Source organism: Excalfactoria chinensis, chromosome 1 (genome assembly GCF_039878825.1).
Source record: "Excalfactoria chinensis isolate bCotChi1 chromosome 1, bCotChi1.hap2, whole genome shotgun sequence".
Taxonomy (NCBI): Eukaryota; Metazoa; Chordata; class Aves; order Galliformes; family Phasianidae; genus Excalfactoria; species Excalfactoria chinensis.
Window position 1 is genome coordinate 113803947 of NC_092825.1, and position 27798 is coordinate 113831744.

Sequence of the window (27798 nt, forward strand, 5' to 3'; positions counted from 1 at the left end):
GTAGTTTGTCTTGCATGTCAACACATATTTAATGACCATGTCTTGTGCACAACACTCCAAACAGCCTCTCTTCCAGCTGTGCTTTATTTTGCCAGCCAAAATCACCTTTGTTCGTTCTTTCCCATAGAAAAGCTTTGGAACAATGTACAAAATTATTAACACGGAGCTCTTCATATTTTTGGTGTGCATTGAAGCTTTTCACCTATTTAAACTGCTGTTCTCGTATTGCTTCTCATGTTTGCCAATATTTTCTTCATGGTCAGTGTTTTCAAGACTAAGTATTATCTGTCTTGAATCTTACTTGTAAAGTCGCTGCAGTATGGAATGCTTTTTCTTGTGTTAATACATAGCTTACTAGAAAACGATGCTGAACTATAGCTAGGGCTTGTAAGTATTCATGCAAACAAATAATACCTTTACTTATGTTGTCAACTACATGTCATCTGGATTTTCAAGCTAGATGGCTTTCCTGATAGGGAGAGAAGAGATGGCATGCATGTAAGTTGGTTAAAATGCCTGAAGATGAATGTCAACAATTCTATTGCACTGTGGGTAGATAATATTTTTTACTATTCTTTCAGAATAGTTGAGGTTGATAATTGCTTATCATCATAATCCTCTGTAAAATAGTTATTTTTGCTTAAAGCAAACAAAAACTTGGAACACATAAAGAGATGTCAACTTAGAAGTCACATTCAGTCTGAAATGACTGAAATGAATACTCCCGGTATGGAAAGAAATCAAGGGATTTTTTTCAGTTCTTTCAACCTTATTTTTGGCATCAAATCCACAAATGAAACTTCTATGACTATACCCTAAAGCTGTGCTAAGGATTTAATGGTTAAAGTTATTAGTAAGCAATATTTCAAGGGAGGATATGGGGGTCAAGTTATTACGGGTCTTGTACCATCATTTTTAAAATAAAAAAACAAAACAACAATCTGACAAATGTCCTACAAACAAATCTCTGTGCAGTTCAATTTGCCTCTGTTTCTACTCTGTCTCTTTTCTATTCCTATATTTTCCATTTCCACTACATACTTTTTGTTATCTGACTTCTGATTGAATCTACCAATTTTAAAGAATAACTATATTTTTTTCAGAGTGTTGGGAAGAAAGTACCTCCAGCCACAGCAAGTCAGGAGCCAACAAAAACGGAACTGGACAGCAGAACAAAAAGTAGGTTTCATAGCTTTTACTTCTTTGCAGTTTGTGCTGCTGAGCCTCTTAAAAGCTAACTGAGTGTTGTTTTTCTGGTTTTGGCTAGAAGAGTATCCTGTATGTATGAAAAGCAAGGATGCAGATGGATATATTTAGGACAAACTTTGAGTGGGTGGTACACAGACAGAATGTTTTGTTTCATGGAGTCCTCTGAATTTGTTTTTGCTTTGATAATCCTACCTTGAGTTTCCTGCCACTGAAATCAAATTAAATTACACGATCAGCTTTTGGCCTGGAGGGTGCTTTGGAACATGTCGGAGTTTAGTTGAGATCCAGCTTCAGCTGTTGTAACTTGTAGGTAGGTTGTAGAAAAATATCTCTGGTTCTCTCACCTCTCACTTTTTCCTCTTTTTCCTTTGTTTCTGTAGCAGACATATTTGTGTGGGTGGTACAGAGTCAACGAGCTTTGGTTTTATTTGGTTATTTAGATGCTTAGTAGAGCAAAAAGGAATAACTAAATCTTCTAGGAAGGTCTCAGTGCAGTTCCAAATCCTTTAACTCATATGAAGTTACAGCTAAATATTACAGATACTCATAGGATACAATAAAAAGGAAGAGAACATAGCCATACATTAGAAAAGAAATGGATTATAATATAAGGTATTGAGTTTTTAAGTCCTTCCCTGATGTGTTTGCCTTTTGAGATAGCTAAAAGATAGTGTTTTGTCTCAGAACTGAAATACCAACAGAGGAAGGCAAGGACAAGGAGTAGCAGGACAATAGAAGCTATCTGGCAGAAGTGTGCAGTAAAGACCACATGCTATCAGCTCAGAACTGCAAAAGCAGCTTAAAACAGCTTAGTGAGTTATTGTTACTGTTCATTAACTGGACCACGGTAATTGACTTTCTGCATCCTCTTATCTTGTTCCCTTTGTGAAGTAAGGCTGTTAATGTGAAGTACTGCAATAACTCATTTGCCCGGAGGAGGTGAGGATTTTAAATATTGAAAAGTGCGCAAGCTGGTACAGTAGAGCAGGGCTCCAGAGTGAATGTGCTTTCGATATACCTTTCTCACTCTGCAGCTTGAGAAGGTTAAGCTGGCTTACAGGTAGGTAGCATCTGAAAGGGTGCTCCTATGGCTTCTTTCCCACCTGCAGCAACAATGCTTGCAGGTTGAGCCAGACTAAGAAATGCTCAATACCGTTCTCCACATTAACTCATGCTTTTTTTCTGGCAGCTCAAACTGGCTAAAAATTTACGTCTCATGGTACTGGAGCTTCATGCTTGTACCACATATAAACAAAGCCTCCAACAAGGGCTGGAGAACTGCACCTTCCACAGTGACACACTGTACCCCTCCCCCTTAGCCTTGAGCTTTTCTCACTTATGCCTGGAATGGCAGGGGTGCCAGGAGTCCGTGGAGCCTTTAATTGCTGAACTGAACAAGGTACTGTGGGGTTCTCCAAAGGTGTAGTGTGAAATATAAGCTTAGTATGGAGAGGGAGCAATGTGATTTGGATTCCCTTCTGATCGCTGACAGAGATTTATGCTCGAAGCAAGAGAAATTGCATTGGTAGAGCAGTAGTAACACCTTTTTTTTTTTCATTTTCCTCCTGTTTCGTTTCATGACTGATGCTGTTGTTCCCTATTCTCTACTGGATAAAAAAAGTACTTGCACTGTGGACTAGCCTACTAAGCCAGGAAAAAGTGAGCAGCACCACCTTCCTTTTCTGCACAGGGGGCTACATTGAGGAGTGTTGGTTGTGGACTTCACCCACATATTGATAGATGAGTCTACTCTTTTTCCTATACCTGTCCCAGTGAGATGAGGGAGTGGTTGGCAGAAAGTCACTTGAACGTGTATGCCATTTGCTCCCCTGGTATGCACAACATGGCCCAAGTTTTGAAGTAGGGTGATCAGGTCAGAGCAAAGGCAACAGTTCGTTCCAGAGGTGCATCTCCCAGCAGCCTGCTATGTGATTTTCCTTAAGAAATGACATTAAAGTTTTGTGAAGATCTTCAGTCCTTTACCATAAGAATGGTGAGGTGCTGGCACAGGCAGCCCAGAGAGACTGTGGATGCCCTGCCCCTGGAGGTGTTCAAGGCCAGGTTGGACAGGACCCTGGGAAGCCTGGTCTAGTATTAGATATGGAAGTTGATGGCCCTGCCTGTGAAGCTGGGGTTGGAGCTTCATGACCCTGGAGGTCCTTTCCAAACTGGGCCATTCCTTGATTCTGTGAATTAAATAGCTAATCATTATCAAAATCGATGAGAAGACAGAATGGCTTTTGCTCAAACACATAGTACAGTGAAAGCACAAAGACTTAGAGAGCTCAAGTGGTCCTTTGGAAAGCAGAAAGGGGAAGGAAATACCACTAACGCTTTAAGAATGAAAGAGCACATCTTTGAATAGAAGAGGAAAGAGCTGTTTGTTTTAGGTTTGTGTCTGCATAGTCTTCTAGGGGAATAAATCTGCTGTTGAATTTTCAACTGTTTTATGTGCGGCTCAGGCTTATGTGTATTTATACTCCTGTATAAGTATAAATATAAAAACCTCTGGGGTGAGATTATTTATTTTATTATTTATTTTGTCATGAAATAGCTTGCCTTTAGTTTAAGTGTCTTGCAGCGGAAAGGCTGTTTTGTAGATAATACATATCAATTTTCAAGTAGCTCTGCTGGATTTTGGAATTCAGCAAAGCAAAGTATTCACAGTGACTGACAGAACCATTACAGCTTACTGAGACTGCAAAAATGGAGTGTTAAGTGCACAGACAGCAGAAAAGCAAAGACAGTAAGTCAAAAAGTGCACTGACCGTGATACTTAATTTGATTACTCCACTCACTGATTATTAACAGTTTGCGTTAACCTGTTACATAATAGGAATTGCAAAATCCTAGCAAGTACTAAGCTTCTTGCATGATGATAGAAAGAGTATAAAAGAGTTGCTGGATCTGGATTAATGAGGCCCTAATTAGTTCTGGATATTTTTGTTTTGTTTTGTTTAATGAGGTGGTGTTTTGATCCTTTGAGTCTGTTGCAGTTCCATGAAATTATTTTTTTAGTGCTATCCATTTATGAGTCTTGAAGGCAGCGATTAATAATGAAACCAAATTCTGCTGAGTGCGTTGTTGGGTTGTTGGTTTTCTTTTCCCATCTGTTTAATGCTTTTGGTAACAATTATGTAATTTTTCCCTAGACATTGTAGATTTTGTTCGATTTCAGAAAGCTTTTATTTGAGTAGTGGTTAAAAAGAAGAAGCTTAAACGCAAGGATAACTAACTTAATGCTGCTTGTTTTCTTACTTAATATTTGCGTATGATTTAGACTTCATCGAGGGAGAAATAATTAAGCCTCAAAAATCAACCATATCAGATGATTGCTTGCTTTACTAAAAAGTAACTATCCATTTTTGAAAAGCCAGAAAGGTAAATTCAGAGCCCAATAGTTAGATCATCTGAGAGGGAGCAGATCTTCCTTTGAGGCAGAACAGATGTTGCCTAACAACAAAGAAAGAGCATCAGAAGTAAGCAGAGGAACCTGTATCTTCCTAGCCTAAGAAAAGCAAATTCCAGAGTGAGTATCCCCTGTGCAATTTAGGACCGTGGTTTTGAATATCACAACTCTTTCCAAGAATCTGGAGGGAGAACAGATAGAGGAGACATCCTTTTAAAATGAGCAGGTTCTGCTGATGCAGTAAATTGAGTTTGCTCCGTTCTGGTTTGGACAGTACGGTATTTAACCAGTCTCTCAAAATAAATGTACATCAAGCCACTGGATTCTGTGGGTGAAATACAGTGCTCGTGACAGCCTAGATAATGCAGCAGCTGTATTCTGTAGGAAGGCCATCTGTTGCTGCCTTTTTCCCTCTTTGCGGAAATGTTTTCCTGGAGGCTTAAGGCTGTATCAAATAGCCCATATTTTGAGTGCAGGGCAGACTGTGGGTCATAAGGTGTTGAAAGAAGATGCATGTAAACTATTCCCCTAAATCATCCAGTTCTTATTAGAGGATAGCTTTATTTGTTGTTTGGGGTAGTAGTTCTGAGACTATTTCCTCAATGTAACATGGGCAATGACAGGCAACTTGTTATAAGTATCTAGTTCCTTGCTGATATTTATTCCTGCAACTTCTGGCTGATGAGAGTGATTCTGGGAAGCTCTTGGGGCTCTGTCAGAGAACCGAGCAATGGCTTTGGTCTTCATTTCGAAGGACTGGATTGCAGGGGTTGTGGGCAGAGAAAATAAAATGCTTCTTGTTGTGTCATCATTGTTCCTTGTCTAGTTGAAACTCTGTGGTTGAAAAATCATGGAAAGTACTTGGGGGTGCATATTTTTTAATGGCATTGTACCTAGCCCGTGCTCTCTCAGCTTAGAACATATGAGGCAAGAATTTGAACATCTTGCATTGGATCCGACTTGTTTGAGTTTCAAGACATATGGCAAGGTTCATCTGCTCACTCAATCCCCTGAGAAACGTCCATTGTATATGACAGGTTGTTTTCTTTTGCTTGGGAGCAGCTGCAAGTACACAGGCAGAGACTGTGGTCTGAAAGAGTAGACTGTTGTTGAATTAGTAAGTGAGGACTGAAAATCTCGTTAATATCATGTTTTTTTCCTCCTTTAGTGTTTCCGAGATGTTTATTGCTGGGGGCTCATGGAGAGTTATATTTTTAAAATGTATCTTCAGGTCAGAGCAAAGAAAGAGAGGCTTCTGGGAAAACCATCTGTGATTTATAAACCCAGCTTCGGATATAAAATGTAAAAAGGAGATTTATCACCCTCAGTTAAGGGATGCTTAATATTGGTATCTTAGTCTGAAGCTTCAATTTGACTTGAGCCATTTTACCGTGCTTGCAATTGGATATGTTACTTTGTGTTACTTTTGACCTGCCTCTCCCCCCTCACTTAGAAAAAGCCCCAATTCAGCAAGTTACAGTGTGCTCTCTTCTGTGTTGTGTTTGCAATTAGTATTGCCTTTTATCTTTTTTTTCCTTCCTATATAAACATAACTGTGGAAATTATGTTCTATTACATTGTTTTGCTATATTGTGCTCTGCTGAGTAAGGACAATTCTAGTACACAAGTTCCATGTCTTATTAGATTTTTTTCTGCTTTTATTAATCTGAATTTAGAGGTTCATGCTACTTTAACTCCTGTTTGACTTTGGTTTTGCTTACTTAAATCAGCACTAGACTACCTTTCTCATAATAGAAGCTTGAAAGCTGACTTCATCCAATCACTTACTTTGTCTCAAATCCAGCTGTGTTTTTGAGACCTGGCTCTGTTGCGTTGTGATCCAGAGGATCCTCACTGGGCAGAGGAGCATATTGATTTAGTGTATGTCAGTGTGAATCACACCGGAGGAATCCAACATTAGAATGTACATAAACCATGGCTTTTTTTACATGTCTGAGCCTTCATCCTGTGTTCTCGTCCCACCCTCAGTTCTCCCTCATGCCTATCACAGCAGTGTCTCCTGGCTCTGTGCAGTGCATCAGCATTTGCCTTTGGTCACAATTATTGTTTGTTTGTTTTTCTTTCTTTCTGAAGAGTCGTTTCTTCTAGCTTAATTCCTTGATTCCAGCTATCTGAATATTAAAAAGAAATAATCAATATTTTGATGTGGAGGGCAGAGAGGGCATGGGATAACGGTGTTATCGATGCCAGATGTACAAGGTGAAGATTCATAGCAGTTTCCTATATATGAAAGACCAGGAGTTTTTCAGTTAGTCTTTCTCATTCTGACAGCTACTGACTGTGGAATCCAAGTTTTTATATACTTTTAGATGAAGTATTTAAAAAAAAAGAAGAAAGAAAGCAATTAATTACCTGATTATCAACAGACATTCTACAACACTAAAATCACGGCCTTCTGTCCACTCTGTTGATCAAGGTCTTCATCCTTATTCAGATATCCTTAGATATTAGGGAGGAACTGATGAAGATTTGCCCATTGTAGGATTCAGGAGACATGAATACTAGACTACTGCTGTTGAAATTGTTCTTTAACTTCAGATGCGTGAAATTCATTCACACCTTGTGTGAGAGCTGTACCAGTGACATCCTTTCAGGATAGCATCAGTTCTGTGGGTTATTGGCTGTTCTCCGTTGTTTAGTCATACGTTTTGCTACAATTCTCCCCTAATGTGGAAACTGTAAAACTGTATAGTTAGTCCTTGAAGGAACGCTGTATTGTAGATACAGTATTATTGTACTATCTGGCAGACAAGGTAGTGTGCAGGTAAAACATTGCAACTGAGTCCACAAAGAAAGATCCAAAGCCTTTATCCATATCACAGTGAACTAGCAGTTAGACATCCCTTCCATTTTCCGAAATGGGTTGTGATGTAGTGGTGAGAGGCCATCAAAACTGCGACATTTGTGTGAGCTTACCTCTTCTACAAAGAAACATACACTTTTTACAAAGGGTCCAGTAATTCCTGTGAGTATTTGAAATGTCTTTTCAAGCCTGCTGTCTTAGAATATCACATTGTATACATAATTTGATAGCTGGAAAGCACATTCACTTTCTATTTGTTAGACACGTTGATGTAGGAGTATTTGTCTGTTGCACAGCAACGTGTTGTAACTGCTTTTTAAGATTTCTGAATGGGAGTGCTGGCTCTATTTTCTTGATGAAAGTTGATGCTTTTATTTATAGAACAGAAAGGGAAGAGGAAACGTTAAGCTAATATTCAAGTCTTCCTTTGTGCTGAGTATACAGAGGACTTAGTTATTAATGCCTTTACAGGTATTAATGTATTATTCCTTTTTTTATCATTGGTATAGAATCAGAAATGCTTGCTTTCTTGCACACCAGGGATAGATAAGCTATATTAGCCTACTAGATCCTTTATGCTTCCAATTTACGTGAGCTGTTTGAGGGCTGCACTGGTGGCGGTATTGCAGCAAGCATCGGACACGGGTCTGACACCTCCAAGGAAAATTGTTTGTGGCTGGTTGCAGTGAGGAGCAATTCTCTTTGAGGTAATCATGGATCCAACTACTGATCAAGCAGGGGCACCCAAAGCAGGGTGCCCAGGACCAACCAGATGGCTTTTAAAGATCTACAAGGAGGGCGATAATGGGAAATAATGGTTCTAGGGGTTACAGGTCTGACTCCATGGTTGACATGTATGGGAATTCTCATCAGTGTGGAGTTCATTAAATATTTCACAGAATTGATGAAGTTCTATAATACAAAAGAAAAAATGGCAAGAAAATGAAACAGCATGTAGAGACAGTTTTGGATCATTTTGTGAAGATTTTCACCCTTGGATAAGCAGTTTATTTATCACATTGAATATTCTTCTTTCAGCCAAGGAGTATTGCAAAGTGATATTTCCATATGAAGCACAGAATGATGATGAACTCACAATCCGAGAAGGTGATGTCGTCACACTTATCAGTAAGGTAAAAGCAATATTTTTCTCCTATAAACAAGGATCCAGATTTTAAAATAGACGTAACTTAGTAACCATGAAATCCATACTTGAACCATCTTAAAATAATGCTATTTTAGCTATGAAACACTAAAGAGACTTCAGAAGGATCTACACATTGACCTTCTTGTTGTGCATTAGAGCCTTATTTTCATAAGGTTAAGAACAGCAAACAGAAAACTCTTGAGTTTACAAGTTTATATAATTAATTTTAACTTAAATATATTAACAGATCTACATAAATTCTAAAATGGTTCTTATAGCTAACATAAAATGCTAGAGAATAAAACAGAAGACTCAAGAAAGCAGCAGAATTGAAGTTGGGTTTGTGTGTTGTCCTTATTGTAGGAACTGTGAATTAGAATTTTGGGAAATATATCTGTGACAGTGTTCACTATATACTAAGCTGTTTACAAACTCAGAGGAAATCGTATTTGTCCTGAAGAATATCTATGTGTATGGGAGATTGGTAATCACAGCCTGAACCTCTGATTAATCAGCTGAGGCAAGTGTGGGGTCAGCTGTGGGAGCACAGGTGAGAGTGATGTAGCTGTGCTCCCAGAAGGGGTGGAGCTCGACTCCATCCCCTCTGAGACCTCATTTAAGGGCTGACTCCCACTGAGGCAGCATCTCTTGGAGGTTGCTCATCAGTGAGGGCTGCCCCAGCTTCTTCAGCCAAGGCACCACCATTGGTGAGTTTTCCTTTGCTTATTCCTTCTGTACATTTGCTACCATCTGTATATTAACAACCAATACACTATGTAACCAAGCAAAAATAACAAGGCATTTGTAGGAAAATAAATTGGAAATTTGAAAGAACTTGCCTGTATGAAATATCTGTTAGTGGCTACTTAAGCCTAAAAGCATCAACATCTTTCTTACAAACATCATTGCAGTGACATTCACTTAGATGGAAAGAGTAGACCTTCACACTGAGAAACTCTCGTGTGTCTACAGTGTGGATGTATGTGTATGTGCTCGCATTTCTCATCTGTTTTTTTCCCCACCGCTATTTTTTTCATTCAAGTGTTTATCAGGATTGTGAAAAATGTGCAGTTGCCAAATGGGTCTGGTCTAACTGTCCTTAAATTCCAGAATACTGGATATATAAAATACAGGAGATGTTGTTTTTGAACAACACAGCTAGAAATGCTGTGGTCAGTCTGAATACTGAATACCAGTATTCATTCTATGTGCAAACTGATTTGATATTTTTAGTTATAAAAATGGCACCTCTCTTGTTTCACGTAGATTAAAGTTAATTAAAATGAGTCGGTTTTCTGTGTAAAGCTGTTGTTTCAAGCTGTTTAAAGCCTGATGTTTTATTATTTCATTTTCTTAGTACATTTTTGTCATGCTTCCAAACAATCTAGCGCTTGCCCCCAGTGACTTTTTATTTAGCTTATCTTGAAAGTTGTTTGGCTTTGCATGATTTTAAATGTTCTAATGTAATAATTTAACAGCATCTCTGAGCACAGAAATGGCTTTTAAAAAGTTGTTCCTGTCCACTTTATACTTTATTGTCCTGGCTGATTTAATTCCCAGGAATGGCTGGTCTCCAGGTGGAGCAGTGTTCTTCACTGCACGCAGATAGAGAGATGGTTGCTTTACTGCATTTTCAGTGCCAGGTTTTATTTGCTTACTTTTTCCAATTCTCTTCTCACTACCTCTGTCCTAGCAGTGGAAACTTAATAGTCTTCTATAGTAACTGAGCTCATGATTTGACTGAGTTGATGAGTACAGTTTTTTAGTATATCCTGCTGCCCTTTTACTCAGTAAATCAGATAATTTCAAGCCACTGCAGATATTTTTTGCCCTCTTTTCTATGGTATGTTGCATGTCCATGAACAGTTACATAAAACCATGCCTCTAGAGAGTGGGGGATCTCAATGCAAGAAGGCTTGGCATTTCTCCTTGGGTACTTTTTTATGCTTCGTCTGAACTAATCTGAGATATTGAGGACACAATGTTTAACAAGAAGACACTTTGCAGACTCTTATGGTTTGCAGACCTTGCTGTTGTTCTTTTCCCATCTATTTTTAATCCATAATTTTTAAAAAAAAAAAAGCAAAACAGAACTTGGAGTCGAGGTCTTTGCCACACAGTTTTGAAAACAATGGGGTCTCCTCTGTGCTTTTACTGTTTAAAAACAATAATTTTATTGTAGTCTAGAGCTTCTCAAGCAGATTTCATAGCATTTTTACCTCAGTCATCAGCAACAAAGACAGCTTCACCTTTCTGCCCAGAAGTGGCTTCTGCCAGAGAGCTGCCTCTTACCCAGAGCTCAGAGCCTCGTGCTTAGGGCATCTTTTCCATAAGCAGAGTTAGAGATTCACACTGATTAAGAGAGGAACTAAATAGAAGTGTATGGAGCACTTCAAAAACTATTACCATGGTTTTACATTGCCATCAGATGACAGGGTTTCTCTTGATCTAATTGCAAGAAAGAAACTTCCACTGTTTGCTTCCTGTGGTAGACAGCATTAGACAGAGTTTATTCTTTCCAATTACTTAGACTCACAGAGAGAAGATGGTTAACTTTAAAGAAATCAGTGGGAGTAGTACTTCCTAAAACCCCAGATACGTTGTCGTTTTGTTGAGATCACTAAAACCAGAAAGTGGTAAATCCTTCTTAGTATAAAAAGTACTTCACAAAGCTAATATGTTTTCACACAGTCAGACAGAGAGGAGTGTTGAAGGCTCACAGTTTTAACTTGCGTTGAATTTACATTTATGTGAAAATGAAAACATTGGCGAGAACTTGTGAAAGGAGCAGAAGTAATAGGAAGCGAATCACAACAGAATGGGAGAGAAATCCTGTGAAAATTCTCAGAATGCATTGCAAGCCTCATAAAAACGGGAAGATGAGATAGCACTTAATATGTATGAAGAGAAAGAGCAGTGACTTAATTGAGCTAAGTGGTTTGGTACCAGGAGAGCCTGTGTGCTTGTGCATACACATATAAGCATATGTATGCAAGGAAGCTGTTAGTCCATTCTTCATCTTAAAATATGTTACAGGGAGAATTACAGAAGGATGGTATCAGTAAACGCAAAATTGAATATTGTTATTTTAAAAGCCCACCCTGTAGATGAAATTTCAGTGAAATTAATTATAAAACTCACTTTTCAAGATCTGCAATGTAAAGAAGAGACTGATCTTTTTTGTTTTTATTTTTTATTTTTTGGTCCAGGTGTTTGTAGGATCAATATTAAGTTCTAGCTCTTTTGGTGGATGTTGAGAGGCTGAGTTAAAAACTGGTAAGATCTGTACAGGCCTCCACAATAGGGAAATTGGAATTAGTTTGTGAAGTAGCCAGTAAACATTTTTGAACCAATTTACTGAATCACAAGTGACTTCCATTGTCATTTGAAGAATGTGCTGATAAGTTTTATTAAAATACGTGAGTCAGAAGTCTGATCATTTACTGGTCAAAAGGTAGTATATTTGGGGATATGCAAATGCAAGAATGCCATTATGCCTGACTGATAGCCAGGAGCACTTGCAAATTAATCAACACATCGAGTCATTTTTCAGTGAATTGAATAGGACTACATGATACAAAAAATACCCGATGGGATAGAGTACAAACATATGGTAGTAACGGTTGTTTCCTCATATGTGAAAATAAAGAGATAAGAAGAGCAAAAGGAGAAACTAATGTCTTCTCGTAAATGTATTTGAAATATATATGGAAAAGTTTTTTGTGTGAATGCCTTTTTATGTGCTTAGGAAATGTTTTATTGATTGATTATTGGAAGTGAGGGTGGCCAAGCAATAATCTTTTGTTCCTTAGTGCAAAATATTTTAAGATTAGAGGTCAGAAAATATTCTTCAGAATTCTAGAGGAAGGCAAAAACTTCGTCCTGCTGGCAAGAAAATGGTATAGACTTGGAACCTTCACTTTGCAGCAAGGGGGTCTAAGAAGAATGTGCCTTTTGAAGAAAGAGCAAAAAGCAAAATAGAATAATTTGATTATTGCACAGTTTAATGATACATTCATAAGCTGATGAGGCATCAATGGTAAGAGGCCGTGAGATTGACACTATAGACTATTCTCTGTAATCTCTAATGTTTGTAATGTTTAGGCAGCATTTGGATAGTATGAGATCATAGGTAGTGACAGCACTGTGCACGGTGGCAAATGGGTGTTATGTGTTCTGTGACAGTCAAGTATTGATTTTTGAGGTTGTGTTTGTAATAAACAGAGTTCCTTTAAGCAACAGAAGTTTTGCATGACTTTGTCTACTGTCATCTTGGAAGCCTTGTAGGATTTTTCATTCTAGCGCTTTTAGATGTAGCTGCTGTAGGCTGTTTTCCAGTCCTAATAGAGACTCTTTATGGACTGTAGATTTCTTAGCAGCAATAATAAATTCTGAAAAAATGAATGAGATCTGAACGGCATATAGAAAATAACCTATGTGAGAAATCGGTAGTAACAGCTAAATAGTTTTGAAGTAAAAACCTTAAGTACACTCTGGCAGCTCAGCGTTCATTTGAAGACAGTTTTATTTGCAAGACTGTGAAAGTTTGCATTCCACTTAGTCAATTTGTCTGAGCTCTAGGCAGTAAAGACTACTTTGTTCCCGGGAATGAAAATAGATAAATAAAATAAACTACTTCAAAGATCATTGCGAGATTGAAAGCTGACAACAGTAGAAGGGTATCCTTGCCTGAATCCTTATTATCAGAGCTGGAGTAAGTGGAGGACCATAGGAATGGCAGTTCTGCTAATTCAGGCCTTTCTCATTTGCAAAATGACTTCTCTGAGGAGGCGAGTTTCATGGGGGTCCAGGCTTCCAGTGGATTATCATAGCAGTGGAATGGTATGGAGAACTGATGAGGTGGTAGAGAGCAACAATGACTTACAGCCTTCCAAAATCTTTTTGATTATTTTCAGATACTACTGGGAAAGCTGGTGTATTGGTATTGTGAAAGACAGATTGGGATAATGCCTATCACTGGTGAGGGACTTTCACGGCAAATCTTCTGGTCTACACATTTAATGGCAATATAATTTGTAGTGCTTAGTGTTGTGTTGAGGAAAAAAGAGCCAGAAACCTAGTTTCTGAAAATTAGCATAATGGCAGTCAGTTTTTGCAAATATAGCATTTGCATTTGGTGATGGTGTAATTTGCATTATTGTCACAACAATGACAGATAATGATCTGCAAGTTTGGTGGTTAAAAACGCTGTATGCTTGGTGAGTCTCAGCCCCTAGCCAGATACAATCAAGTGTTAAGACAATCACGTTAAGTACAGATAAGTAGAAGGGTATAAGGAGACAATGAAATTAAGTTTATTCCTTCTAGTCTCTTTCTCAGTGTCACATTTTCACTGTTACAGTGGCTACTTTGTGTGTTTGTCCATGTTAGAGCATGGAGTCTCCTCTTAAGCAGAGAACTTGGCATTTTCCAATTCTTAGAGTAGTCTTCAGGCATTTAATTTCACCCTCACTGTATTTATGGACAGTTTCCCAAGCGTATCTCTTTTGCCAAAAAAATTCTCCCAGTTTTGTCCCTTGCAACATCTTTAAATGTTCATCCTTGTCCAGGAGGTAATTGTCCACAGCACTTTCTTCAGCTGAGAGTTTGCCAAGGATAACTCGGCTGGGTAGGGCTGTGAGGGAAAACAGCTGCTCTGACGGATGCAGCAGGCTCCTGGAGGGATGAAATTAGTAAGTGCTATTTACAAGAGTCTTGCCAGTTCAGTGAGGCCATAAGCAGGGGAAGGAGCAGAAACCGGACAGTGTGCTAGAGGAGGGTGATAGTTGATACTTAATTTAACATTTCGCTATATTATGATGTCTCTGGGGTAGAAACTTGCCTGTTTCCTGGGTTTGTATTGGTTTTGGATTTTTTTTTGTTTTCTTCATTGCCAAATTTTTCTGTATGCTTTTAATTGCAAACAGCACGTATACGTGACAGTGGTTGTAGAAATATATGTACAAATAAGAAGACTTGTGGTTTTTCTTTTAATGTAGGCAAGTGGATAGCAATAATTATTTTTCCATATTAAGATGAAATTTTCAGTATTTTCCATTTAAAACAAGAAGTGATAAGATTTGAAGATTGATTCAAAAAGAAAGAAAATATCAAAGCTGAAAACATCCAGTTGCTTATAGCTGTACCTTTCTAAAGGAAGGAAGGAGTCAGTTCTGCCTCAAAGTAGTCACTTAGATAATCAATCTTATTTGTCTTTGATTGGCAGATAAAATCTCCCATCTCCTTTTCAGAAATTACTTCACTGATATATCAATGCAAAAAGTCTTAGGTTACACATGGAAAAATATATGATCTGGTTTAATAAAACTCATAAAAATGACTTTCTATCAGAGCAGCACAGTGGATTTTTGTTGGCGCTAAGTTTCTGGTCACACAGATGCCCTCAGTTCAGGCTTTAGTACAAGATATTTCGAGCATTTTGCAACAATCCTGCATACAGAAACCAAAAGGAATAAGGTAAATGAACATCAAATGAGGTCTAGCTTTAAGAAAGCTTTTATGATTGTATGTCTTTGAAGGATAGCATGTGAGCAATAAAAATATGTAAAACCACTTACTACGTACCTTCAGAAATAGGGTTCTCAGAGAGAACAAGGTGACCTTTTTCTCTCTATTGAGATAACAATGAATTGTTCAAAATGTCTTCTATCAGACCTAATAGCCAAACGTAATGGGCTTTCTTTTCCTTGCCCTCTGTGCTGTGTTCAGTGCCGCTTTCCCTCTGGACATCCCAGCCACTCAGCTGACTGAGAAATCTACTTGTACCAAAGCTGCTCATTTCTCACAAGAGATTATTTTGTAAAGTGTGCATGCTGAGTGTGAAACTTAGCATGATGAATGGTAGACTGCTGCTGGGAGGGGAGGGTCTGTTCCATTCCTCTGGCTTTGCATCTGGCTGGCATGGTCACTAGACATGCAGAAGTGTATGAGTTGGCATCGGTTTTATGGTAGATGGGATGGCTACCTTTTGAGATGGGGTTAGCTCTTGCATGAAACTTTTTTCCCATACCTGAAACTTTTCCCTGAAGATTTTAGTTTAATGTGTGTAAGAAGGTCTGAAATTTTTGCTAGGCTTCACATTGTGATGCCATGAAAGATGATAACTGGACTAGGTCCTGCAGGATAAGACCCTTCTGACACGCTGCTTGTGTCCTGGGGATAGTACGTCATCATGTGAAAGAATGAATGTTTCCTCATGTAAGCTATATAAAATTTGTATGGATGGTGGTGATTGAATAAATATGTTCATTGCTATAATAATTTGATACACTGTGTGAGTTATAGGGAAAACAGAATGTGAGTAATTGTTCTCTTCTTGTATGAACCATGTCCTTGACCAAGACTTTCAAACATTTGTAAGTAAATTTTTAACCCTTTTTTATATCTAGCTTTTTTATATCTAGCAGATTGTTTTTGCCACAGTGTTTAAAAATGGAGCATTGAGTGAGGTCTGTGTAGAAACAGTTGAACATGAGCCAGCAGTGTGCCCAGGTGGCCAAGAAGGCCAATGGCATCCTAGCTTGTATCAGAAGTAGTGCAGCCAGAAAGAACAAGGTGATCATCCCTCTGTACTCAGCTCTGGTCAGGCTGCACCTCAAATACTGTGTTCAGTTTTCGGCTCCTCAGCACAAGAAAGACATTAAGGCCCTGGAACATGTCCTTTAAAGGGCAGTGAAGCTGTGATGCATCTGGAGCACAAGTCTTATGGGGAGCGGCTGAGAAAACTGGGATTGTTTAGTCTGCAGAAGAGGGGGCTCAGGAGAGACCACATCGCTCTCTACAACTGCCTGAAGGGAGGTTGTGGTGAGATGGGGGTTGGCCTCTTCTCCCAGGTAACAGCAATAGGATGAGAGGGAATGGCCTCAAGTTGCACCAGGAATGATTCAGGTGGGACATTAGAAAATACTACTTCTCTGAGAGAGTGGTCAGGCTCTGGAACAGGCTGCCCAGGGAAATGGTGGAGTTGCTGACCCAGGAGGTGTTCAAGGAATATTTAGATGCTGTACTGAGGGACATGGATTAGTGAGAACTATTGGTGATAGTCAGATGGTTGGACTGGGTGATCTTGGAGGTCTTTTCCAATCTTGATTATTCTGACTTAGAAACGTGATTGAAACACTGTTTATTGAGGTGAATATGTAAATAAACTATCAAGGCAATGATTCTTTTCTAGGGAGAGGAGCAGCCAGCACTTAGAAGTTCTTGTTGGTATTCTTTTTCTTTAAATATGCACTGAAGTTCATTCTTCCTGTCATTGTTATCACTGATTGTGTTGGTACAGTAGTGTTTTCAAAGGAAGGGGTTGTATTGTTCCTAGGAATAAGTTCATGCTGAACTATGTAGGTGAAGTGACAGGTTCCCCCATGCATGTAGTGCTTCAAGATTAACATCATCTAAAAAGAGGGTACTTTCGTAAGCATTTTTTATATTAGCTTGGCTGCATTAAAAGATAACATATTTTAAGATAAAAAGAGTGAGGTTGGGTTTTTTTTTATGCCCTGTGCATGTAAAGGATATTGCTGAAATGCCAAGGCATCTGGAAAACTGTGATTATTGCTCACAATGCAGGCATTAAACTCGCTGCTTAGATTCATCCTTTCTTTCATTCTGTGAAGTGAGTTTGCCTGCTGACTTTTATCTTAAGTCCAACCTTGCCAGGGCAAGGAAAGCCATTTAAAGGGAAATATGCACATACAGTGCCAAGTGATAATTATTGTAATTAGGACCCTATTCCTAAAATGTCAGTTATGTAAGTAATAATGGCATTAAATTAACTCTTCAAATGATTCATTCTATGTTTCTATGATTCTATAATCTTTCTGAGTGCAAAAAAAAAAATCATTAAAAAATGTATTTTGGCTCATCAGAGACATACATCGTGTCTGTTACCAGCACCACCTTTTGTGCCTGTGTTGGCTAATTTAGTTTTATTCTATCTATTGTAGTGCTAGAATTTTATGACTTGGCTCTTATTTATTTCTCCACGATATTCTGCTGACTGAACAAGTGGAGAGAATCCCCAGAAGAGATTGTTTCCTTCAGTGAGCAGTGTAATTTTCTCTGTTTGCGCAAATATTTCATCAAAGCAATTCAGCTTCATTACTGATTAAACTATTTACTCACGGAGTTTAAAGTCGAAAGGTTAGACATGGCCTAAAACAGATTTCACAGCCAAACTGTCTCTGGTCAGTTACCCTCTCTGCTCTGAGGCCCTGTGTATTTTAGGTCATTCATTATTTTCAGCCAGTTTCTTTTTTGCAAGGCCCAAGAACTTGGACCAGTTCTTGGACAGGATATGTCTCCTAAAGAAGTGTTTTCTTGTTATGCTTTCCAGTAAAAACCACTAACTGGAAAGACAGTGTAACCACAGCTGAAATAATGTCTAAATTCTGACAGTCTCTTTCGTTTCCTTCCATACAGTGTTGACACAATAAATTTTCAGTAGAGCCTTAGAGCTTATGGATACAGGGGGAAAAAAAAAGCCTATTTGTGTTCTTAAGCATTAAAAGATACGATTGAGTGTCTCACATGTACATTTCCCTACTGCTCGGGCAGGAGAGCTGGCAAGAGCTGTGAAAGATTAGCACAGGAATTGAGTCTTCCAGGGCACAGGTTGTGGACCTGAGCAGAATAAATTGCTCTGGATTATGGACCAGACTGGGATATTTCTTCTCATACTTTTCCTCTGATATTTCCTAAATTATGAGTATCTGGGGGAGAGAGCACGTAAAAGGGAAGCAAGGCCTCTCCAGGACTGCCTCAGAAGATTAATTTGCTATCTTGTTCATCTAAGTGATCTTGGATTAGGTAGTTGTTGAGAGATTAATTCTGCCATATAGCCAAATTTTAAAACAATATTTCTGTTTGGGAGTACTTAGTTACTAACCAGATGCTTTAAACCATAGTCATGGTCTTCAAAACTATATAACAAATTGTTGTGCAGGATCGTAAGGTCTCATTCCCTGTAACTGAGCCTAATAACAGAGTTGGATTGTGGAGAATACTGTCTTAGGCAACAGCACAAGATGGATGTAATGTAAGACTCTGGATAAACCTTTCCTTCACTCACAGATATTTTACCAAGTTTTATGAAGACTACAAAATTGGTTATTTTCTGACTTTTCAGAATAAAGTTGGATTTTGAGAGTAACATGGCTTCATTTCAGCATCATAACTGTAGAGTGAAATGTAAGATTTTAAAGAACCATTCTTAAAAGTATTGTTTTTGCTCAGTGATGTCAGACATCAGCTTTAAAACTTACAGAGCCCTTTCTGTGGCCTTCTCCAGGCCTGTGAGAGCTGGGACCTTTTGGTCCCCAGAGGCCTGCAGCAGTGCTGTGCTGCTGGTGCTCTGCGTGGGCGCAGGGAATGGCAGCCAACTTGGCTCTGAGATTTGACTTTCTATGAGGCCTTTAGTTCTCAAATTCAGAAGCCGTTGTACATTTTATATATATATATATATGTATATATATATAGCCTTTTGAAAAGTTGAGGAGACATACTTGCTCACCTTAACCTTAAATGTATGTTATTTTTCTTTAAATTATAAGTTTGGCTACCGATAGTGGGAAAGGCTGCTGGAGAGATGCCTACAGTGAGGGCAGTAATAGCATAATGTGTGGTTGCCAGCACAGCAGAGCTGACACATGAAAGCTCTCAGTACAAGTTTAAGATGTATTCATGGCTTTCTGAATAATGAGATTTTACAAGCTCGGCATTCTTCTTGATGAGATCCAACTATATACAGGCAGAAGGAAAACAGGCATTTGACGAATACAATTCCCAACTGCTGGGATATTTACTTAGTTATTTGTTCAAGGAACTGCATATTCTGGTGGAGATGTCTGTAAAGCTTTCATATCCTACCGTGAAAATTATGCTTATTGAACTACACTCTTTGTGTTGTCTCTCCCTCACTATTCTGGATTATCTTTAATTTTTGTCTTGTAATCTTATCTTGCCAGTTACGTATTTTAAGCCTAAGAATCTATGAGAAAGTAATGATTAGGTCACTTTTTTTAGATGTCTGTAGCTGATGACTGTGAGTGCAGGTGTGAGCACTTGTGTAAGCAGAAAACTTGCTATCTATCTGAGCATTCCCAGAGTGCCCATACCATGGAGCTTTGCAGTTATCCTTTCTGAGGACCTGCTCTATTTGTACTTGGAACTATTTTCTATCCTGACAAGAGTGATGAAACCACAAGTCTCTTTATTAAAACCTTTTAATCAGAAAAGCTGAAATATTGAGCAGTTATAAAGTGATGTTTAAATGATAGCTTCGTGTTTTAGCAGCACTACGAAGCAGCAGTTTGTTCAGCAGGCCAACTGCAATGTTTTGCTCCCTCAGAAGAAAATAGAATAAAATAAATGTCTTGCTTAAGGTTGAAGATATCCTTTATTTATTTATTTATTTCCTTATGTGTTTACACAGCTGCAGCTATAGGGGTACATAGGGGAGAAAAGAAATACATTGATTGTTACTTTTCTTTGGGACCTTGGGAAATAAGGAAGACCTCTAATTTACTTTTACAAGCAAAAGATTTTTCCTTGGCTAAGCACAGGAGAAAAACTGTGGAGGGGAGAGATGAACTCAGGGCTGTGGCACTCCCTGAAATCTTGACAATTCAAAGGTGGTGAGAGAGGAGGGAGATGATGCCTTATTGAAGAGCTTGAGAAAGAGACAGGAATCATCTTTGCATCCTCAAATAAGTGGAAAATATGGTTGAGGCAGTGGGTGCCTGCCTTGACAGTACGAGAGTTCCTTCACCTCTCATGAACCTTCAGTGCATCCCAATGCACCACCACATATAGTGGCGCTGTACTTTGTGGAATGGTTGAATAGATTTTGTGGGTAGCCCCTTCCAGACTTGCTCAGGCTCTCATTTTGGTACAGCTTCAGGGGTTGCTCAGCTGTCAGGCAGCTGATGACATCAGAAAGAGCAACATTGGAAGCATTTGCAGACAACTTCAGCAGAGATCTAAATGCAAGTCCAGTGTCCTTCTGAGCCCGGGCAAGAGGAAAATTATAATTAAGACTGAGCACGCAGCCAAGTAGCTACTGGTTTTTATTTTGGTGATTAAGAATGGACACAGCACGCTGTAACTCTCCTTTGAGTGGCTATAAGTGGAGAAAAAGAAAAATCAATCATAGTACATGGAAGAAAAAATAGTTCTAGTGTCTGACACTACAAGTACAGTGTGTTATTGACTTCTAGCAAAACAATTTCAAAAATAACCATTTTGAGTTTATATTACGAGCACATTCACAGACAGAACTGCTGCTTCTAAGACTAACCCAAAATCAAACCCTGTATCTGAGAGTGTTGAACTCCAGCACTGGGGGCCGTGCCCACAGCCCTGTGCATCCCGTTCCATGCCCACCGCCCTGTGGTGCAGCCCCTTTCCCTGCCCCCCAGCCACCCCTCCCCTGGCACAGCTCCATGCCGTTCCCTCGGGCCCTGTCGCTGTCACACACAGCAGAGCTCAGCGCTGCCCCTCCGCTCCCTGTCAGGAGCTGCAGCCGCCATCAGGCCTCCATCAGCTCCTCTGCTCTGCGCTGAGCAAACACAGGGGCCCCAGCTGCTCCTCATACATCCTGCCCTCCAGAATCTTCACCATCTTAGTAGTCCTCCTTTGGACACTCTAATAGCTTCATGTCCTTCTATTGTAAAAGAGGCTTGTGACTTGGTAGGCATGAATCCACATCTTTTAATTTTGTAGTCTTGAACATGGTCTCAGCTAGTAAATTGAAGATTGCGTGAGCAGAGGACTGCCAACTCAGTCTCACCAACCTCGTTTTGCATCTTTTTGAACACCAAAGAGAAATGGTGATAGTAACTGACTGAAAGACAATTTGCGTCCTTGTCCTGCAACCGCTGGTATTCTTCAACTGAGCAGGTGATCAGGGACAGCCTCTTGTTGGTTGTGTGTATCTAGACACAGCTGCTCCTGTGTAGTGAGTGGAGTATTTGTAAGGTTATGCAGTATTAAGGAGCCTTACACTGCCTTTCTGTTCAATCTGTGTTGGCTTAACAGTGACCACTGGGGGAAGGAACAGTGCAAGGTTTGTTCTGGTTCAACAGCAGTCTTTCTGCTGCTAAACAAACCTGTTAACACAGCATAGCATATGGGTAAGAGATCAAGCAATGCCAGTATCTTTTCACTCAAAAGAGGAAAAATTCCCTTCTGGAATAAAATGTTGATTTTCCCCAGGTGAATCTGTTACAGTTTTATTCACAGCTTGCATGTCTTCTAATAGCATGAAGACTGTCTTCTCCTGCTGTTCTTCTTGTCAAGAAGATGACTGGTGGTTTTTAGTTCCTCCATGTATGCTCTTAGAATGGTTGGCAGCATGTTGACAGAAGCTAGTTGCATTCTCCTTTTCTGGTAGAAAGAAGAAGAAGAAGAAGAAAGAAAAGCATGAGAAGCATGAATAGAATTGTGTAGGACTAATGGAGTCAGCATTTAATCAATCGTGACAGCCTGCTGTGTGGTTCTGGTCACACCACCTTCACTGCACTGCAGAGCTATAATGTCAGTTGTTGCTTTCTGAGGTAGCTTGTTCAGCTCCAGCTCATCTGGCCTTATATGGGGGTCTGTCTGTGATGAAGACATTCCTGCAGTCAGCATCATAAGTGGACTTGCAGAGCTTGCTGCAACGTAGCAGACCTGCAGTTGTAGGTAGGAGGAGGGTGCCACTGCCAAGATAATTCACCTGATCTCAAGTGCAGCTTTTAATCCTTCAGATCTCTTTTCTGTCCTTTTGCTCAGTGACACAGCAGCCTCCTCTGGCAAATAAAGTAAATGAGGAAATTAAAGAGAAACTGTTAAGGAATTTACTTGTCTGTGGTGATAGGCTGTGTAAGTCTGAGTGACAAGCAGGGGAGGAGAGACAAGCAAATGTGCAGCTGTTCTGGATTAACAAGCATGAAATGCAAGCCCTGTCTTCATGAAAACAACTAGGCTTTAAAGACAAAATGCATATGTACCAGTAGAACGAAGACATGGGAGTAAGGTTTGTGTTTCCTAAGAGCATAAAGAAACATCGGACCTAAAAAAGAATGTATGTGATGTGCATTATTCAGCAGGGTAATCAGCTGGCACTAAGCTGTGCTGGCAGTAGAAGCTCAAGCTTTTCATCTCTGGAAACTTGAAATATTGTGATTTTTTTTTTTTTTTTTTTAAATCTAAATTGGGTCAGTAATGTTTTGGCAATTTCGGGATGGCGTGGCAGGTGGTGGAGGGCATTACAAAACATACCATGTGATGCACAGCCAAGCGAGTGGTGAGCTCAGCTGCTCCTGGTAACTGGTAAAGCCAGGCAGGAGGGCTTGTCCACATCAGGAATGAGGGGTGCTGTCTGAGGTAAGGACAGGATCCCTCACAGAGCCTGCCTGTACCATGCATGATTAGCTGATTATCTGTGGCTTTGTGGACTGCTGCATTCATGCAGCAAATAATACTGTGAAAACATGGGCAGGTTGAGGATCAGCCTTGTTCACTAACAAAGGCATAAGCAAACTGGTAAATGTTTCCTAAAGAACTCCCAGGGAGGTCTGGAAAAAGTGTGCATCTTTAGTGACAGGCACCCTGCTAAAGAACAGGGAGGATGCAGGAGAAAAGCACAGATTAAGCACAAGGGAAAACTACCAGAAGCAGAATGGAAAGTTTGTTCAGTGCCTACATTTGTAAACCAGGAATGTATCACATCAGAGTGAAAAATAAAACTATGGAAAAAAATACACCTGTCTTAAGCAAATGTGATACAAAAATGATGTTACTTAGCTTGCATATTTAACCAGCATGTATTCTCAGGGGATGAGGTGATTTAATTAATCTAAATGAAAAACCTAGACAGAAAAATCATTTTAAAAGAGAAAACAAAAGCTATGCTCTTCTTTATTGCTGATCATTTTGTTTCTCAAATGTCATCAAACATTATGTATTCAGTACGTGATCCCGAGTTCCAACTAAGGATTTTCTATGATCCTAGGATTATAACTGAGAGAAAAATGCCAGCCAGCACAGTTATTATGAACAGCATTTTTAAGACTGCTCATGTTATTGAATATACCTGATTAAGCTAACTTGTGTTCTTTTGACATCCCTGCAGTAGCTGTACCAAATGACTCCGTTGGATATACAGGGATGATAAGGCTGTCTTGCTTGCATGTGCTATCATACAGACCTATCATTCACCATTCATTTTTTTATTTCTTAAAATGAATCTATTTAAACTACTGCTTACTTCCCCTACACAAAGAGTCAATCATTTCCTCTTAGTTTCTCCTTCTCCGCTCTTGTAGTGTGTATGTGCTTCTAAGCACTTGCCATCAAAACTTTTCACCCTTGTAAATGACCACTATGATGTTTTCCTAGGCAGATGATGAAGATCAGAAAGACTTTTTTTAAAGTATGTGTTAATTCTGCGTGCTCAAGTTGAAAAAGAAATTCAGATCTGTCTTTTAATTAATATTTATTATGCAGTTACCCTTTATATCTGGCTGTGACCATGACTGATCTGAGCAAGTGACGTTTTAAACTCCTGAGTTTTTATATGCACTGCACAACAGATGTGGCTTCACAAATTGTGTAGGTAAAGTGTCACGCCATGACTTCCATTTGTGTCTCTACAGTTCTTAGATTGCAAGAACATAAAAGATTCTGGATGTCTTGTGCCAGTGCTGTATTTGGAGGGATATTTCCTCATAGCATATGTGAGGCTTGTAGAATTTGGCCTGTTTCTTCTGTTTCTGTCCATTTTTTCTACCTTTGTTCTCTCTAAATAAAACTATCTAATTCCTTACTGCATGTTGTTGCCTTTCCCTTTTTCTTAACTACTTGCCTTTTCTTGCCTTCTTTTCTTATATCCACACTCTTCTGTTTCTGCTTATTCTTCTGTTCCAGTGTTCCAGAATCACTGCTTTTTCCTTTTTTCTCACTTTATGGAAAAGCGAGGGTGTGATTGTTTTGTAATGAGCCAGATTTGCACCTCATCATACTGTTTTCCACAGCCCACACTAAGTCTTAACAGGGAAAGACCCACTCCATTTCTGCAGCAGCAAGTGATGGAAAGTCCTCACCACAGGCTGACCTAGAACAGTGACCATGCTCCATGTTAGGACTGATAGACCTACATCAGTAACCCTGAGTGTTCAGAGAACACGGCTGCTACGTTTCTACTGATTTCTTAGGAACAGTGGTAGATTTCTGAAAAGCAAGGGCACTTTATTAAATCTTGGGGAATTTCCACACGGCTTCATTAGAAAAGTTAGCATAGGAGCATCCAACATATTGAACTCTGGGCAACTCCGTGTGGCTCTGCTACCAGGGCAGCTGGATGTTCCATACTGGTGCAGATATCCAGATCTGAAGCTGTGGGAGGGACCACAGTGGTTACTTAAGCTTGATGTTTACCAGATGTGGGATCCCAGCTGCAAATCCAGCCCTACTTACTTTGACAGGGGGGATCCCTGGTGACTTACAACCAATCTGTGCTCTGTTTGCAAGCTTTCCCTCATTTTTTCAGATGTGTAGTATTTACTGCATGACTCTGAGCCACAAGAAGATTTAAGTTTACTGCTCGAGAGGCTGAAAAGGTTGGCCAGCCTGGTCAGGAGCCAATTGTTAAAACTGGCTGAAATGTTTTCAGGACTGAGAGGAGGATGGGTGACTTTCCTGTAACTGTGTTTTGGAAAACAGCTGACTGGGTTCAGCTGGAGCTTTCAAAGAAGAGTGGAAAAACTGAACTGAAAGTATTCTCTTTAGCAAATGCAGCAATTTTAGCCTTCTCTACGGTGGTTGTGGCTCTCATTGTTCACTACCAAGCTAGTTGTACTTCATTTTGAGTTTCAACAGTGCCTAGTGTCGGGTCCTGCATTTTGGTCACAACAACTGCAGGCAACCCTACAGGCTTGGGGGGAGGAGTGGCTGGAAAGCTGCCTGATGGAAAGGGACCTTGGTGTGCTGATGGACAGTCGGCTGAATATGAGCCAGCAGTGTGCCCAGGCGGCCAAGAGGGCCAATGGCATCCTGGCTTGTATCAGGAATGATGTGGTGAGCAGGACTAGGGAAGTCATCTTGCCCCTGTACTCGGCATTGGTGAGGCCTCACCTGGAGTACTGTGTTCAGTTTTGGGCACCTCAGTACAAAAAGGATATGGAGTACTGGAGCAGGTCCAGAGAAGGGCAATGAGGCCTGTGAAGGGCTTGGAAAATTAGCCATATGAGGAGAGGCTGAGGAAGCTGGGACTGTTTAGTGGGGAAAAGGAGGCTGAGGGGAGACCTGATTGCTCACTTCCAGTGCTTACAGCGAGAGTGGGGTTGGTCTCTTCTCACTGGTGACAGGTGACAGGATGAGGGGAAATGGCCTCAAGTTGTGGCAAGGTAAGTTTAGGTTAGACGTTAGGAAACACTTCTTTACAGAAAGGGTAGTTAAACACTGGAATAGGTTCCCCAGGGAGGTGGTCGAGTCAACGTCCCTGGATGTGTTTAAGAGCCATTTGGATGTGGTGCTCAGGGATATGATTTAGCAGAGGGTTGTTAGAGTTAGGGTACTATGGTTAGGCTGTGGTTGGACTTGATGATCTTCAAGGTCTTTTCCAACCTGGGTAATTCTATGATTCTATGATTTTTCATTACTTAAAATTACTGATATAGGAGTCCTTTTTTTTTTTTTTTTTTCAATTGCGAATGTTTAGCTGCAAATTGTTTTGCTACTCACAGTGCATTGTTGCTGGAAAAAAATGCTGTGGTAAAAGGTGATTCTCTACAATGATCAGGTGTTTAATGCCTTCTTAATTGGGCTGTGATCAAATTTTGTCATTTCAGAAGTAATTCTTATGTGTGAAGGTTTCCATGAAAGTGTGGCAAATGAATGAGCTTTATTACCTCTAGGGATGTCTGATGCTTAATTAAGTTATTGTCTGTCTCTAAAATGAAGTCAGAGAGAAGTAATATCATACAATGTTCAAATGCTTGCTTTTTTAACAGATCAAGTGCTGAAGTAGTGTTTTGCTTTAGACACAGGCAAGCTCTTGAGCTCTTATGGCATGCTTATTGTTCTTTCCTAGCTGTTCCATATGGTCATATAATGCAGGGCAATTACTGAAGTTTTTATCTGGTAGATTACCACGTTAACCTGGCACTCCAGTAAATTGTTATGTCCAAGCAAAAAGGCAGGGTGTTATGCAAAAGAGCACTTCAGCACAAGAATCTGTTCAGCATAGAAGCACATTCATTGTAATGTTCATGTTATTTTACTGTTCTGTAGGACTGTATTGATGTGGGTTGGTGGGAAGGAGAACTGAATGGCAGACGAGGAGTGTTTCCAGATAACTTCGTCAAGCTTCTTCCTTCCGATTTTGAAAAAGAGGTAAGCAGTATGTTCTTTCAGTTTCGCTGTAGAAAGCAGAGCTAAAATAGAGCTGAAATGTTGTTTTAGATACATGATTTAGACAAAAATATACTTGTCAGTGAGAAGTAAAAGAAAAAAATAAGAGAACAAATTTCTCAGTTACAAAATGTCAGTGAAGAGCATGTGTATGACTGACCTGTCCTGTCTGTCAGTCTCCACTTTATTGTCCTGACAACCCTCTGCTCTGTGTCCTGAGTTTGGGAAAAACTGGTGATCCCAGTGCAGTTTGCCAAGTCAAGCGATGCAGTGATGATCAGAATTATTAACTTTTCTCTTTTGTTTATTTGGTAGAACATCCTGTTTTGCCAGCAGTCATGCACTCTTCAAGTATGATGGGGTTTAAACTTTAGCTGTGAGGTCCGAAAGATAGTAGTGAGCTTTTGGTATCTCCAAGACATGTTACTTTACTCTCTCAGAATTATTTGAAAGGAAGTGTAAAACAGCTTTTTCAGCTTCTAGTTATTTGAAAGAGATGGTTATTATTTGCCAATCAATGCTTAGAAATCTTGCAGCTCCCTGCAATGAAGTAGTGGATTATTTCCCTCAAAAGTCCATTCCATTTTTAGGAACTCCTTTGGTCACCAGTGTGATACTATGAGCTTGCAGTCAGACTTTTGATGAGTGTTTCACAATGACAATATAAGCCTTCTGTGATAAAACCAAGACTTACTGACACACCGCTTCAATCTTTGGCAATAAAATTGGATGCCAGAGGCAATAATTAAATAACTTGGAAAGCTTAATAGAAGAACTATTAAACAACTCACGGAAGTT

The 27798-nt window shown here is 39.6% G+C and overlaps 1 protein-coding gene across 8 annotated transcripts in view; it reads left to right on the forward strand.

Moving 5' to 3' along the window:
* SH3KBP1 (SH3 domain containing kinase binding protein 1) overlaps nt 1–27798 on the forward strand; it is a 215334-nt gene that overhangs the window by 156861 nt on the left and 30675 nt on the right. For all 8 annotated transcript variants that reach the window (XM_072330073.1, XM_072330081.1, XM_072330089.1 and 5 more), the window contains 3 exons: nt 1104–1179; nt 8481–8575; nt 26881–26982. In XM_072330073.1, coding sequence (XP_072186174.1) covers nt 1104–1179; nt 8481–8575; nt 26881–26982 — 273 coding nt within the window. The remainder of the gene's footprint in view (nt 1–1103; nt 1180–8480; nt 8576–26880; nt 26983–27798) is intronic.